The sequence below is a fragment of the Atta colombica genome, unplaced genomic scaffold, assembly GCF_001594045.1.
Source record: "Atta colombica isolate Treedump-2 unplaced genomic scaffold, Acol1.0 scaffold248, whole genome shotgun sequence".
NCBI classification, from domain to species: Eukaryota; Metazoa; Arthropoda; class Insecta; order Hymenoptera; family Formicidae; genus Atta; species Atta colombica.
This window is the reverse complement of record NW_017259346.1, coordinates 667,791-679,205: the sequence shown is the minus strand read 5'-3', so window position 1 is coordinate 679,205 and position 11,415 is coordinate 667,791. Positions and strand designations below refer to the sequence as shown.

The following is an 11,415-nucleotide window of genomic DNA, read 5'->3' as shown; positions in this document are numbered from 1 at the left end:
ATATATATATATATATATAGAGTATGCGAAATCCTTAATACTATGCTATTTTGTAAAATATATATTGTGCCCAATTTCTTCACTTTCAGGAAGTTACGGATAACTTTAATCCAAGAGATATCTCCATTGTAATCTGGGAGATATTTCTTGAATAAAATTAACTAGAGATGAAGAAATTAGGCATTAGACATTTTATCGTTCGAAATATTTGAATTTCATTTTTACATTCAGATTATATTAGAACAGCTTTAGGCTGCTTTTCTTAGAAAACATAGTCGATACAAATAACATTTCATTTTTCTTGAGAGTCAATGAATCACAAAGATAAAGCGACACTTGTATCGACAGGTCTCCTAAAAGGAAACCAGTCATAATATGCACTGCACATTAGTGTGTCCAACAGAATGCGTTACAAGAAGTTTTTTGTGGCTAAACTAGTGTACAATTTTGAAATCTAAGGTCTGTTTTTTATTCTCTCTTTCTCGCTTTCGCCAAATAAATATAGCCATCTCACTTTAAGTTCCTTAAGTGTACACTAGTTCAGCCACAGAAAACAAACCCATAAAGTCAGGTATAAGTTTGATATTTGACGAAAGCGAGAAAGAGAGTTCTAATGCAGTTTAGGGCCATTTCAATCAACTCCAATTAATTTTAATCGATGATTAGAATTGACCAATCACATTTGTCAATAAGTTGGCAATAAATTTGACAATAGGTGTAGGAATAAAGATTCTATCTTTTTTAAAGACAAAATGAATCGTTCTATCTTTGTTGTCTGAATACCAAGAAAAAGAGAATAATGTTTGTATCGACTTGTATCATTAAATGAAAAGCAGCCGTAACAATCACGTTTCGAATATTCGGTGAAACAATCTAAAAGTTTTCTAAATGTTTCTCAAATGAGCTTTCTGTGAAGTCTGTGAAGACTCAGTTGCCGATTGCCGCAAGTCAATTTCAATTATTTAACACTGAATATACAAACTTACGACAGACGACGAAACTTTTCCTAAAAACGGATCCATTCCAAATTTGCCGAACCATGCGTCATCGACAAATTGCCGCGGCGACAGCGAGACGTGCCGCATACAACAGTGTTCACGATGCACGGCTGAATACTCCGAGCAAACCTGCCCGTGGCTCTTTTTTCTACGTACCGATTTCGCCAGCGCATCCATGTCACGCTCGCGGGCCACACGTTTTCACGTCAGTGACGACGACGGCAATGTCATTTATCAATCTCTCGGTACTCGCACGTACGAGCGATTGCATACTTTGGCGCGGAATAGGTAAAAGAGCGGACGACGTCGACGTCGGCAATGAGAGCTAAACAGGCGATTTGCTTGTGTAATAACGAGGGCTCCGCCCAGCGTGATGATCGGGCATCGCCAAGCCACGGAGCAAGTCGCGAACCACTGCGTGCCTTGGACCTTGGCAGACGTGACCAGACGTGACGTAACGTGACGTGTCGCAGGACACTACGAGCTGTTGACGATAGCGATAACGAGTAGCCAGAACGACGTAATCGTCTGCAACATCGTCGCGACTGCACACATCGTGTGCTACACGGTTACTACCGCATTCACCCTGGTGTGTTACGACGCTGAAGCTGGGGCCACTTTACGCTCGAACAAGGCCCACTTCCCTCCCTATTTCTCTCTCTCTTCTTTTCCTTCCTTTTCTCTCTCGCTCGCTCGACATCCCTTCACCTCTCCCCCAATGTTGTTTCTCGACTGATTCATTCTCATCGTCGACCCGTCACTTGCCCCGCTCCTCTTCCGCTCCCATCGCTACCACTACTACAACGGGCCCGCGTCACGGCCTTTCCCTCTCTGTCTTCACCGACGAACTCTATCGTTCAACCTCGTTTTAACATCTACGCAGGGCCGCAAGCAGGGAGCCGATCCGGAGGGATTCATGCAGAAGCGAAGAGGTGTTGGGTATTTTAAATGAGCTGTGAAATACGGATCGATTAAAATGAGGATTAAGACTTAAATGAATGGAAGTTTTTTGTAACTATATTAAAGAATATATAGTTTTGTGCAATTAGAAGTAACAGTTTCATCAAAATAAAATACCTAAAATCCTTTATCTTAAAAATAAATTGTGTTAAAATTTTTCTAATTTTTCAATTGAATCAACATAATTAATTGTATATAAGTTGTCAGTTTGATTTGGCTGTATAAACAATATGAGTCAATGAGATAAATGTAGATTAAGATATTTAAGATATTTTTCGATGATATGTTTGATTATAATAATATATAAAAGCTGTTTATGACAGAAAAAAATGAATTCTGAATACGGAATGGATATCCTCTGTGCAACCGACCCTGCATCTATCATCATAAGATCTATTCATGTACCTAAAGGCAGTGCATCAACCTCAGAGTTCGCGGAAAGATTTTTTTAACGTTACTCTGGCATTGTTGATTATAACGTAGTTATTAAGAGCTATTTTCAACTCTGCACCAGCACAGATTGAGTTTAACGACTCAATCCTATTTAACCTTATTACGCTAATTTATGCCATTTTACGAATTATGATGTTACTTTGAGAATTGTAATGTTAATTCTAGCTTATTACTATCTACAAATATTGAAGATTAAATGTTTTTGTCTATTATTTTCCGAGTGTAATCACAGAAAATCGCAAATTTAAATAAATTTAAATAATTTTCATTTTTATCTCTGTTAAAAAAATTTTAATTCAAGCATTTAATCATCATTCTAAATTATAAAAGAAGAATTAATCTTAAGTTAACTTCAATTTTAGTGTTTGTTGCTCGATTTTGAATTCGTCGGAAATCTGCAGAGAGGAAATACTAAATGATTACTAAGATATCTTGTACAAAATTGCGAGCCTGATTCGAGCAGTATCTATTACATTAGTTTGTAATTCCATTCCTAGAAGCGGCGGATTTAGTATTTATATACTAAATAAAGTAATCGTATGCGAAAGCGTGTGGCATAAATAAAATGCGGGAACATGTTCGCACAGAGCTGATCTGGTTTTTGTTTCGTTTTTACTTGACCCTTGCCTATGTGCACGAGCGCAAATCAGAGGCAGGAAATGATGACGCAGTCATGAATAACGAGTACACGAGAGGAACCGGAAATCGTTTGCAACGACAAACCTATGGGAGCATTAATGTGCACATTACTGATGCACATTTTCAGAAGTAATCGGAACTCGTGAGAAACCAGCGAGAAAGATATGATTTCGCGTACATTTCGCTAATTAATGTAAAAAGATATGTAGATTGGCTACCGGTAATTAAGATGATATATAACGATAAATTAAAATGATTTGATATATATTGTTTCCGAGAAGTACGATTTTCTCAAAGAAAATGCTTGACGATGGAATTATAAAATCTCAAAACATTTATCACAAGCTCTAAATAAAAAAGCAATTATTATAAATTATATAATGCAAAATAAAAATAGATAAATAAATATATTCCAAAAAAATTGTTCTTTTTTGTTGAGAATAACTTTAACAAGATGAAGAAATCAAAAAATATTAGATTATTATTATCATTTGCAAAAATGTCAGAAATTGAAAAACGCAAATTGATTAGCAACTTCTCAAAGAGAAAAATTTACATTATATCGACGAAACAAATAAAACAAACACTTTCCTAAAACTATGACAGATTGAATTAAATGAAAGATCTCTCACTGATATGCAATTGTCCGAGGCGCTGTTGCGAAAATTCCGTATCTCCTGCAAACTTCCCCAAGGTCGAGGCTTGTCAGACTTGCCGGAATACGAATGACAGTAAGGTTGTCGGGCGTACTCCATGCTGGAATTTATGTCCTCCAAGCTGTGCACTAACGATTTCGTGATCTGGCCACAGTACACCTTCGGACTGAGCTTGTTCGTAGTGTCCATGAGACGTTTTAATTCTTCCGTCGACGTCACTTTAGACGATTCCACGTCTTCGATGCCGTCGAGCAATGCTGTGGTACAAACGGACGCGAGGGATCCAACGGACGTACTGGCCAACATGGTACGTGCCGTCGCAGCAGGGGCAGATGTTTCAGCGCAGGTGGTGGTTGTACCTTTCCCACTCCCCGCCACGTGCCGCATCTCTGTGAAAAGTTTCATTTCGTAATTCCCCACCATTGCCACTGCTACATTCGCGCTTGTTAAGCTCGAAGTTAAACGAATTCTGCCCCAGTTGTATCCCATTTCAGATAGATACAGTTGAAGAAGAAAGAAAAACGGGATCCTAAAATTATGTGCAATTTTTGCCGCATCATATTTCGGATTGTTAAATCGAATTACCTTTAGAGAGATCAAATTTTAGTTCTTCGCTCCACAATCTGGCTTCTGAGGTCGCGCGAACTGTCAATCGGTGTCCCGCAGCCTCATTGACAGGTTCTTTGGATAATCGCGCGCTTACATTCTGTAAATGAATTAGCCGTGAGCCAAAACGGTGGAATATTATATTATAGAATGGAGTAAGTGGCAAAGCAGCTTTTAATGTTTCAGATATTCGATTATTTTAAAATATATACGTATAGAAAAATGATAAATTATATTTTTTATTAAAAGTATTTCTAACAAGTATTTTTAATGTCAAAATGTTTGTATGTTTCATGTGCTAAATTATGCTCAAATTATGATCTCATGTTTTTGTCTTTTCCAATTCAGTCTAATTTAAAGACCTCATTGCATTGACATAAAAGTGACATATTTTAAAATTAACACCTTTTTCAGTAGAACATTTTTAATTCTGAATTAGAACGTTTTAATTAAGATAGTAAAAATGCATAACATTACTTTCTTTCCAATTATACCATAAATATTCAATTATATGTATTCTTTAAAACTATGTCATGAATTTTCAAAATTCAAACATTGTAACTCTTATACTAATTGTTTACTTATGTCGCTTTTCTATCAACATCCTTTTTAGAGTCACTCAGGTCATTGAAGGTAAATATAGATTTTTTAGATATAAAATTTATAAAATAGCGTGATAAAAATATTAACAGAATCTAAATTTAAAAGTACCCTATATTGCATATTGGAGTATTGCCTCCTTCGTTCGCGATCGTTTGTCAGATTTTTACTCGAACAGCTGCCGTAGTCATCTTTAAAACCTATTCCGGAATCACTGTTGCTCGAATGAGCAGTCGACGTGCTAATGTTGCTTGGTTGAGGAGAAGCGGTGTCCAAGCGCATACGTGCTTCATTGTAAGGATTTGTGCAATTCTCCCCATTCGTGCAATCGGATATATACAATGTCTGTATGGCACCGATAAGGCTCGTACAACTGTCAGGAAACTCTTGGCAAACATTTAACTCTGATGATTTTGTACACATAAATCCAAACACATTGCATGCACTGGAATGCACTTCATGATCGATTAACTTGTAATAAATAGTGAAAACGTGACACGAATTCGAGACGATATCATCTGTGTTCCTCATGGACTTAGTTAATATTCCAAAATACTGCTTGTCTTGTTCGGAAAAAGAGTTACAGAATATTATTCGATACGAAGGATATTCAGCTATAATGCGATTCTCCGAATTGGTGAGTTTAATATTGGCAACGTGAATGGTAAGAAGAACGGTAGTTGGATTTCGCTTCTCAGCTTTCAGTCTTTTAATGCATTTTCTTAAAACCTGCAACAAGAACAAGCAAATATATTTTTTGCTATTATTTCTTTATTATATATATTTTATACAAAATGAATATCACAGCAATATGTTTATTATATTAAATTGACAATTAAACCATTTAGATTTACAACCAATCAAGTATTAATTTTATTGACCTATTCAGGTTTATTGAATCAAAAATGTAATTTATTTTCTCATTAATATTTAAAAAAACTTATTTCTCTGCTATTTGATGATTTTGTTAATATAAAATCTTTTTTTATGAAAAAGTGTTAGAGCTTTTTAATAATGTTCACCCAAACGATATGATTATATAGAATATTTGAACAGACCAACAGGATTAATCAACAAAAATTATTATGAATTGATTTTAAGTATGTGAGAATATACCTGCATCATAGAGGACGGATGCAATTGATTCGGTATATCGATAGTACCGAGATAACCGACAACCGTTCTGTGTACGATCTTTTCAGAGTCGCGTTTGTGAGACGCCGGTGGTGGTGGCAGCGGGAGCGGACTTGTCATATTCCAGCGATAATGCAAGCCAGAATAATTATACTGATCTTTAGCATCAGGCATTGCTAGGCCATCCGTATGGAACATAGCGCCACTCTGTAGATCCCTGACTACCTTGGCTGCTCTGCATTGTAACTGCAAAGCACTCGTACTAGCAGTTCGTGGCTTGTGTGCATACTTGGGCTTGGATCTTACGGTGGCTAAGCCCTCCTCGTCCGAGGAATCAGAGTAATAGTTTTCAGCGATCTGCAGCCGTAGAATACCCTTGGAGCTTCCAATCAGCTGTACTACGTCGTCGTGTGGTACCTTGCTGACGTTGTGACCGTTGACGGCGACTAGATAGTCGCCAGCGCGCAGACCAGCACCTTCCGCCGGGCTGCCCTGCACGATGCAGCTGAGTATGCACGGCTGCTGGCCCGATATCGTAAAGCCAAAGCCCTTCGTGCCACGGACTACTTCGACCGCCCTCACTCCATAGTTCACCCGCTTCTTCTTCCGCCTGTTCTGATGCATGTCTGCTTACCTGTCGCACGTGGGCCTCGCAACGTCACGAAGGGTCTCCAGAGAGGAGCACGTCACGGTGGCTCGCAGACTTCATAATTCACGATCTCACGTCTCTACAATGATCATCTTTTTCTATGACGTTCCTTTGTCTTGTTTATAACTTTGATCATAGACCCTCTAGGAGTCTAGAACCAATTTCTTCTCCTTTAGTGAGAGATCTTCCAGAAGAAGCTGCTCCGCAACGACACAACGGACTGTCACTTATGTGGCACTATTCCTGGCCCTCGGGACCTCGCTGATACGCCCACTCCTATTCGCGGAAATCATTCGTGGATTATTTGATAGATTAATCCCAAGTCTCGATGGAAATGTCGTTCGAAACGAGCAACCCTCTAGACCAACCTGGATGTTTGCCACTGTTCGCCACTTTGCGTTGTTCGTCAGCCGAACCTCGCTAAAAGCAAACCCTACGAGCGGATGTTTTGGAATGCGTCCATCGAGAAGGCTAGAGAAAGGTAATCGACCTTGTGGCAAATAGCTTAGCCCGAAGTGGCTCACCGTCGTCATAGCGAGTGATTGGACGAAGAAGTTCTGGACATTTAACGTTTTCCTTACCGGCGGCCAATCAACATTCTTAGCACTTTGAGTCTGTTCGTTTTGTCTGCCTCACAATAATTTGTTTATGTTTTAATAAAATGATAAATAATTAATTAATGCTATTATACGTAATAAAAATATATTAGTCTTCTCGATTTTATAATAAATTCACTAGTTATGAAAATGCAGAACACCGTAATAATTTAATCTTTTAAAATTATTTTGAGGTAAATTCTAAACGACTAAAAAACATGGTCTATTTTCTCTCCTGAAATTTGGCCAAAAGCCTCCGATTCGCTCCAAATAAACCAAATATATTCTCTTGCCCATTTATAATCGTTTTCGAACTTCAATTAAAAAAAGATCTCGGTAAATATTTTCTGATTTTCTTGTAAATTTGTGTATCTTCATGCGTAGAATATATTTCGAGAAAGAAAATTATCGCTCAAATTTCGTTTTTTTTTTTTAATTTTATCTTTATTTTAATATAAATCTAGACGACAGATTCGCAAAACAAATTCGCAATCGATGAGCAAATATCTTTCTTATCTTATCAAAAAAAAGCCACTTTCGTTTCATCCGATACTTCACTGTTTATCACGATCGGCACTTTCGGTGTTATCGACTTTCATTTTTTTTCGCTATAAAGTGTATATATACCGCTGTCTGCCGCTGTCCAGCATCCGTAGACTGTCATAGAGGCGTAGAATTAATATTCGACTCGTCGACTCGAACTGACCCGAACGTGCATCGTTCAGAGTACGTCTGGAAAGTCACCGGCTAACATATAATCGGCGGCCGATAACGACTTGTTACATAAATCGCTATTAACAGCGAGAGAGGTAAACACGATTCCAGTGCGTTCCACCAGGATCACCGCCCATTCATCCTTCCGTTGAAATCCATTCTCTAATTTTATATATATTCTTTATTCATTCTTTAAATCGTCATAAATCGTGCACCCGGCACCGGCGAGCGTATCGGACATGTCCCTGTGCCTCCTTGCTTCGAGGGCTTCGAGTAATGTCTCCTGCAATTAAATCTACAATTAGCTATGAGTTACAACATGGGTGGGCCATCTAATATTTGGAATTTCTATTACCGGTTATTTTGAGTTTGAAAGGCGTAATAACATTTATGACGTATCAGAAATTTAGTTTTTTGTTTGACGTTTACGAAATGGGTCGCTATACGCTTGAACAAAATTGGGAAATATTGAAAACTTACTTCCAAAGTGGTGAATCTTCAACCCAAAGTATAAGAAATTTACGTGGAAAATTTGGTAGAAAAGAAATACCTTCAACGCAGTTCGTGGATCAATTTGTGAAGCGAGTTCAGCAAACTGAATCCTTATTGGATAAAGCAACTCGTTCATGTGCTCGTCCAGTAAGGTCAACCGAAAACATTGTTGCTGTTGCTCAGAGTGTACTTGAATAACCATCAACATCAACTCGCCATTGTTCTCAAAACTTGAACATTTCACGCACTTCTTTGAGAAGAATTTTGAATAAAGATCTCGGTATGAAGCTGTACAAAGTTCAATTAGTGCAAGAATTGAAGCCGCATGACCATCCGATGCGTTTTCGGTTAAATTCCAAATTTTTAATGGCCCACCCTGTACACGAATCCGATTTACACAGTTGAGAACGGGAATCGAGGCTGCGAGAGAGCGAAACTCCCTCCCGTCACTCACCGATCGCGAATCGTATTTACTGCAAACAGTCGATACTTGGCTTACAAGAAAATGGTGCTGCGTCACGAAATTTGCGTCGCGATTCTCTGTTTGGGATGTTTGGGTATTAAACGCGTCCTGATTCCACTCGATTCCCGTTCGCTTCCCAGCAAAAGACATTTGGTAGCACAAATGGTGGGGTAGAACAAATCGTTTTGATTGTTTACAAGAATTATTTATACCACTATCAACATTGTTCTACCAAGTGTCCTTGACTCCTCGTTCTATTATCTTTTTAGCATTTAATAAATTAATGGATTTTACCTCGTTCGCAGGAATCACATCAGTGGTAGGAACACGTTTATTGTCATCCATGGCTGAGGCTCTGCAGACTCACGAAGTTATTCCAGATGTGGTGAAAAAAGTACCTGCTAGCGTCCTGAATGTAACCTATCCCAATAATATTATCGTTCAGATCGGCAAGGAGCTCACTCCAACTCAGGTCAAGGATCAGCCTAATGTTCAATGGGAGGCAGACCCAAATGCATTTTATACTTTATGCTTGACTGGTTTGTAATGTTTGCATCCCATTTTTCATTATAAACTAGAATAAAAACAGTCTATAATTTTTTTTAATATTTAAGTATCTTTGTTGCATTTAAAGTTCGCAGAATTTTTAATTTTGATTTTTTATTTCTTTCTGTAAGTTATAATAACAGAACTGTGCCAAATTTTTGAAGAGAAATTTTTGAACATAAATTAAAGTATTTCTTGTAGATTTTGAATCACTGAATCTGAATTAGTTAGCCGTTTTATTCCCTTATGTCCAGGTTTCATCTAATCGAGAAAAATGATGAAAAATCTGAAAATTGAAACATTTGAGGAAAATGTAATAAATAAAAATAAATATGACATTAAAATCGATATAAAGTACTATTGTGCAACAGTCAGGGAATCTGCTGGAGTCATGGAAGAATTAGTCAATTTAAAAAATGGATAATTAATTGTTATTTTATCTTCTAAAAGTAACACAATTAAAATATCCATTTCTGAAATTGAAAAAAATTTCACCTAATTGTTACACAACAGTACACTGATTTTATAAATTTTGTTAGTGATCCTGTGATAATTGTAGATAATAAAAGATATTTATATATTTTAAGTAAATAAGAAAGAAATCATTCTGACAGAAATAACATTAACATTTAAAAATTTAAACTTAAAGTAGCTCTTATTTCACTCTCTGAATTTTTCAGTATTAATGTAATAGTTTATAATTTAATAAGTTATTCTCAGCTCTATAGCGTATTTTTTAAACAGATCCTGACGCTCCAAGCAGAGCGGATCCTAAAAACCGTGAATGGCATCACTGGTTAGTAGGCAATATTCCTGGATCGAATGTGAGTAAAGGAGACGTTCTGTCTGAATACATTGGTTCTGGACCTCCGAAAGATTCAGGTCTCCACCGATATGTATTCTTGTTATACCAACAACCTGAAAAGCTCACTTTCGATGAGAAGCGCTTGACCAATCGAAGTGGTAGCAATCGTGCTAAGTTCTCCATTAGTAAATTTGCGAAGAAATATAAACTCGGCGATCCAATTGCCGGTAATATGTACCAGGCGCAATATGATGATTATGTACCGATTCTCTATAAACAGCTTTCCGGTTAATTCTGTACACGCATCAATAATATATAATCAGTTACGATATGATTCACATGTATTATACATAATAATGTATAACCAACTGTCTATTAAATAAATACACATCAAATACACATCAATACTTTTCAATTAATGTTTGTGTCTATTATAGTTAAGGAAAAAAACGAATCTTTCGTTTTAAGCTTAATTATTTACTAATTATAAATTCAAAATTAAATTCTTAAATTTTCTATAACATGCACTATTACCTGTGATACTAGTTCGAGTTTACAATACGTTATCACAAATGCACACTTTATATAGAATTAAATAGAATTAAAATAAGAAAATAATTGAAAGTACCAACAAAAATGTAATAGCAATTAAAAGTTTCTATATTAATTGTTAAAATGTATTTATATAAAAATTATCTTTAATTTCCCCAAAGAAAAATTACATTCAATTTTTTTCTATGCTATTATACAGATATGTATACATCTTCATATTGTATGAATTAATCAAATTAATCTCTCGTGATCTATTTGATGATTAATAAATTTTCTCAGGAAAAATTTTAATCACTAACACTCTGTGCTTATGTATTAGCAATAAATACACGATATTGGAAAGACTAGTCGGATTGGCCTTCTAGCACGCAAGCTGGTGGGGATACGTCTTAAAACGTTCCTTCGCGCATTAGTCTTTTTAATATTGCTGTTGCTGCTTGTCGGAAAATATCTCTAAAAATGAAGTATTTGATAACAGGTTTGTTAATCGGTTTTGTAGTTTTTATTAATTTTATAAAGAAAATTGCAATGTTTATAAGTCATTTTAGTATT

The 11,415-nt window shown here is 36.5% G+C and overlaps 3 protein-coding genes across 7 annotated transcripts in view; 2 read left to right on the top strand and 1 right to left on the bottom strand.

The window, feature by feature from the left end:
* The window catches only part of LOC108688922 (regulator of G-protein signaling loco), a 12,837-nt gene extending 5,732 nt beyond the window's left edge, over positions 1-7,105 (bottom strand). Inside the window, exons 1-5 of one of the 2 annotated variants that reach the window (XM_018195474.1) lie at positions 7,064-7,105; positions 6,029-6,971; positions 5,024-5,641; positions 4,292-4,412; positions 3,683-4,095 (exon numbers count right to left, since the gene is read on the bottom strand). In XM_018195474.1, coding sequence (XP_018050963.1) covers positions 3,683-4,095; positions 4,292-4,412; positions 5,024-5,641; positions 6,029-6,670 — 1,794 coding nt within the window. In that variant the 5' untranslated portion in view covers positions 6,671-6,971; positions 7,064-7,105. Of the gene's footprint in view, positions 1-3,682; positions 4,096-4,291; positions 4,413-5,023; positions 5,642-6,028; positions 6,972-7,063 lie in introns of those variants that run through there. The other variant, XM_018195475.1, reaches the window with a different exon arrangement.
* A 759-nt stretch (positions 7,106-7,864) lies between these two features.
* Positions 7,865-10,712, top strand: LOC108688892 (protein D2-like). Of its 4 annotated transcripts, none has more exons than XM_018195428.1 (3): positions 7,865-8,100; positions 9,266-9,499; positions 10,251-10,712. In XM_018195428.1, exons 2-3 carry the CDS (start codon positions 9,304-9,306, stop codon positions 10,601-10,603), a joined length of 549 nt encoding a protein of 182 aa, XP_018050917.1. In that variant the 5' UTR covers positions 7,865-8,100; positions 9,266-9,303; the 3' UTR covers positions 10,604-10,712. The 4 variants fall into 4 exon arrangements, with proteins under 4 accessions (XP_018050917.1, XP_018050916.1, XP_018050918.1 ...); XM_018195427.1 differs by lacking the exon at positions 7,865-8,100 and adding an exon at positions 8,187-8,278; XM_018195429.1 differs by lacking the exon at positions 7,865-8,100 and adding an exon at positions 8,709-8,777.
* A 553-nt stretch (positions 10,713-11,265) lies between these two features.
* LOC108688918 (protein D2-like) overlaps positions 11,266-11,415 on the top strand; it is a 1,898-nt gene continuing 1,748 nt past the window's right edge. The window contains exon 1 of the mRNA XM_018195469.1: positions 11,266-11,341. Coding sequence (XP_018050958.1) covers positions 11,323-11,341 — 19 coding nt within the window. The 5' untranslated portion in view covers positions 11,266-11,322. The remainder of the gene's footprint in view (positions 11,342-11,415) is intronic.

Excerpts from the sequence above, each read along its gene's own strand:
- LOC108688892 (XM_018195426.1), top strand. The coding sequence starts at position 9,003 with ATGGTGCTGCGTCACGAAATTTGCGTCGCGATTCTCTGTTTGGGATGT. Across the intron at positions 9,055-9,265 it reads TCTCTGTTTGGGATGTTTGG|GAATCACATCAGTGGTAGGA; the intron begins GTATTAAACGCG and ends CCTCGTTCGCAG. Across the intron at positions 9,500-10,250 it reads TTATACTTTATGCTTGACTG|ATCCTGACGCTCCAAGCAGA; the intron begins GTTTGTAATGTT and ends TTTTTTAAACAG.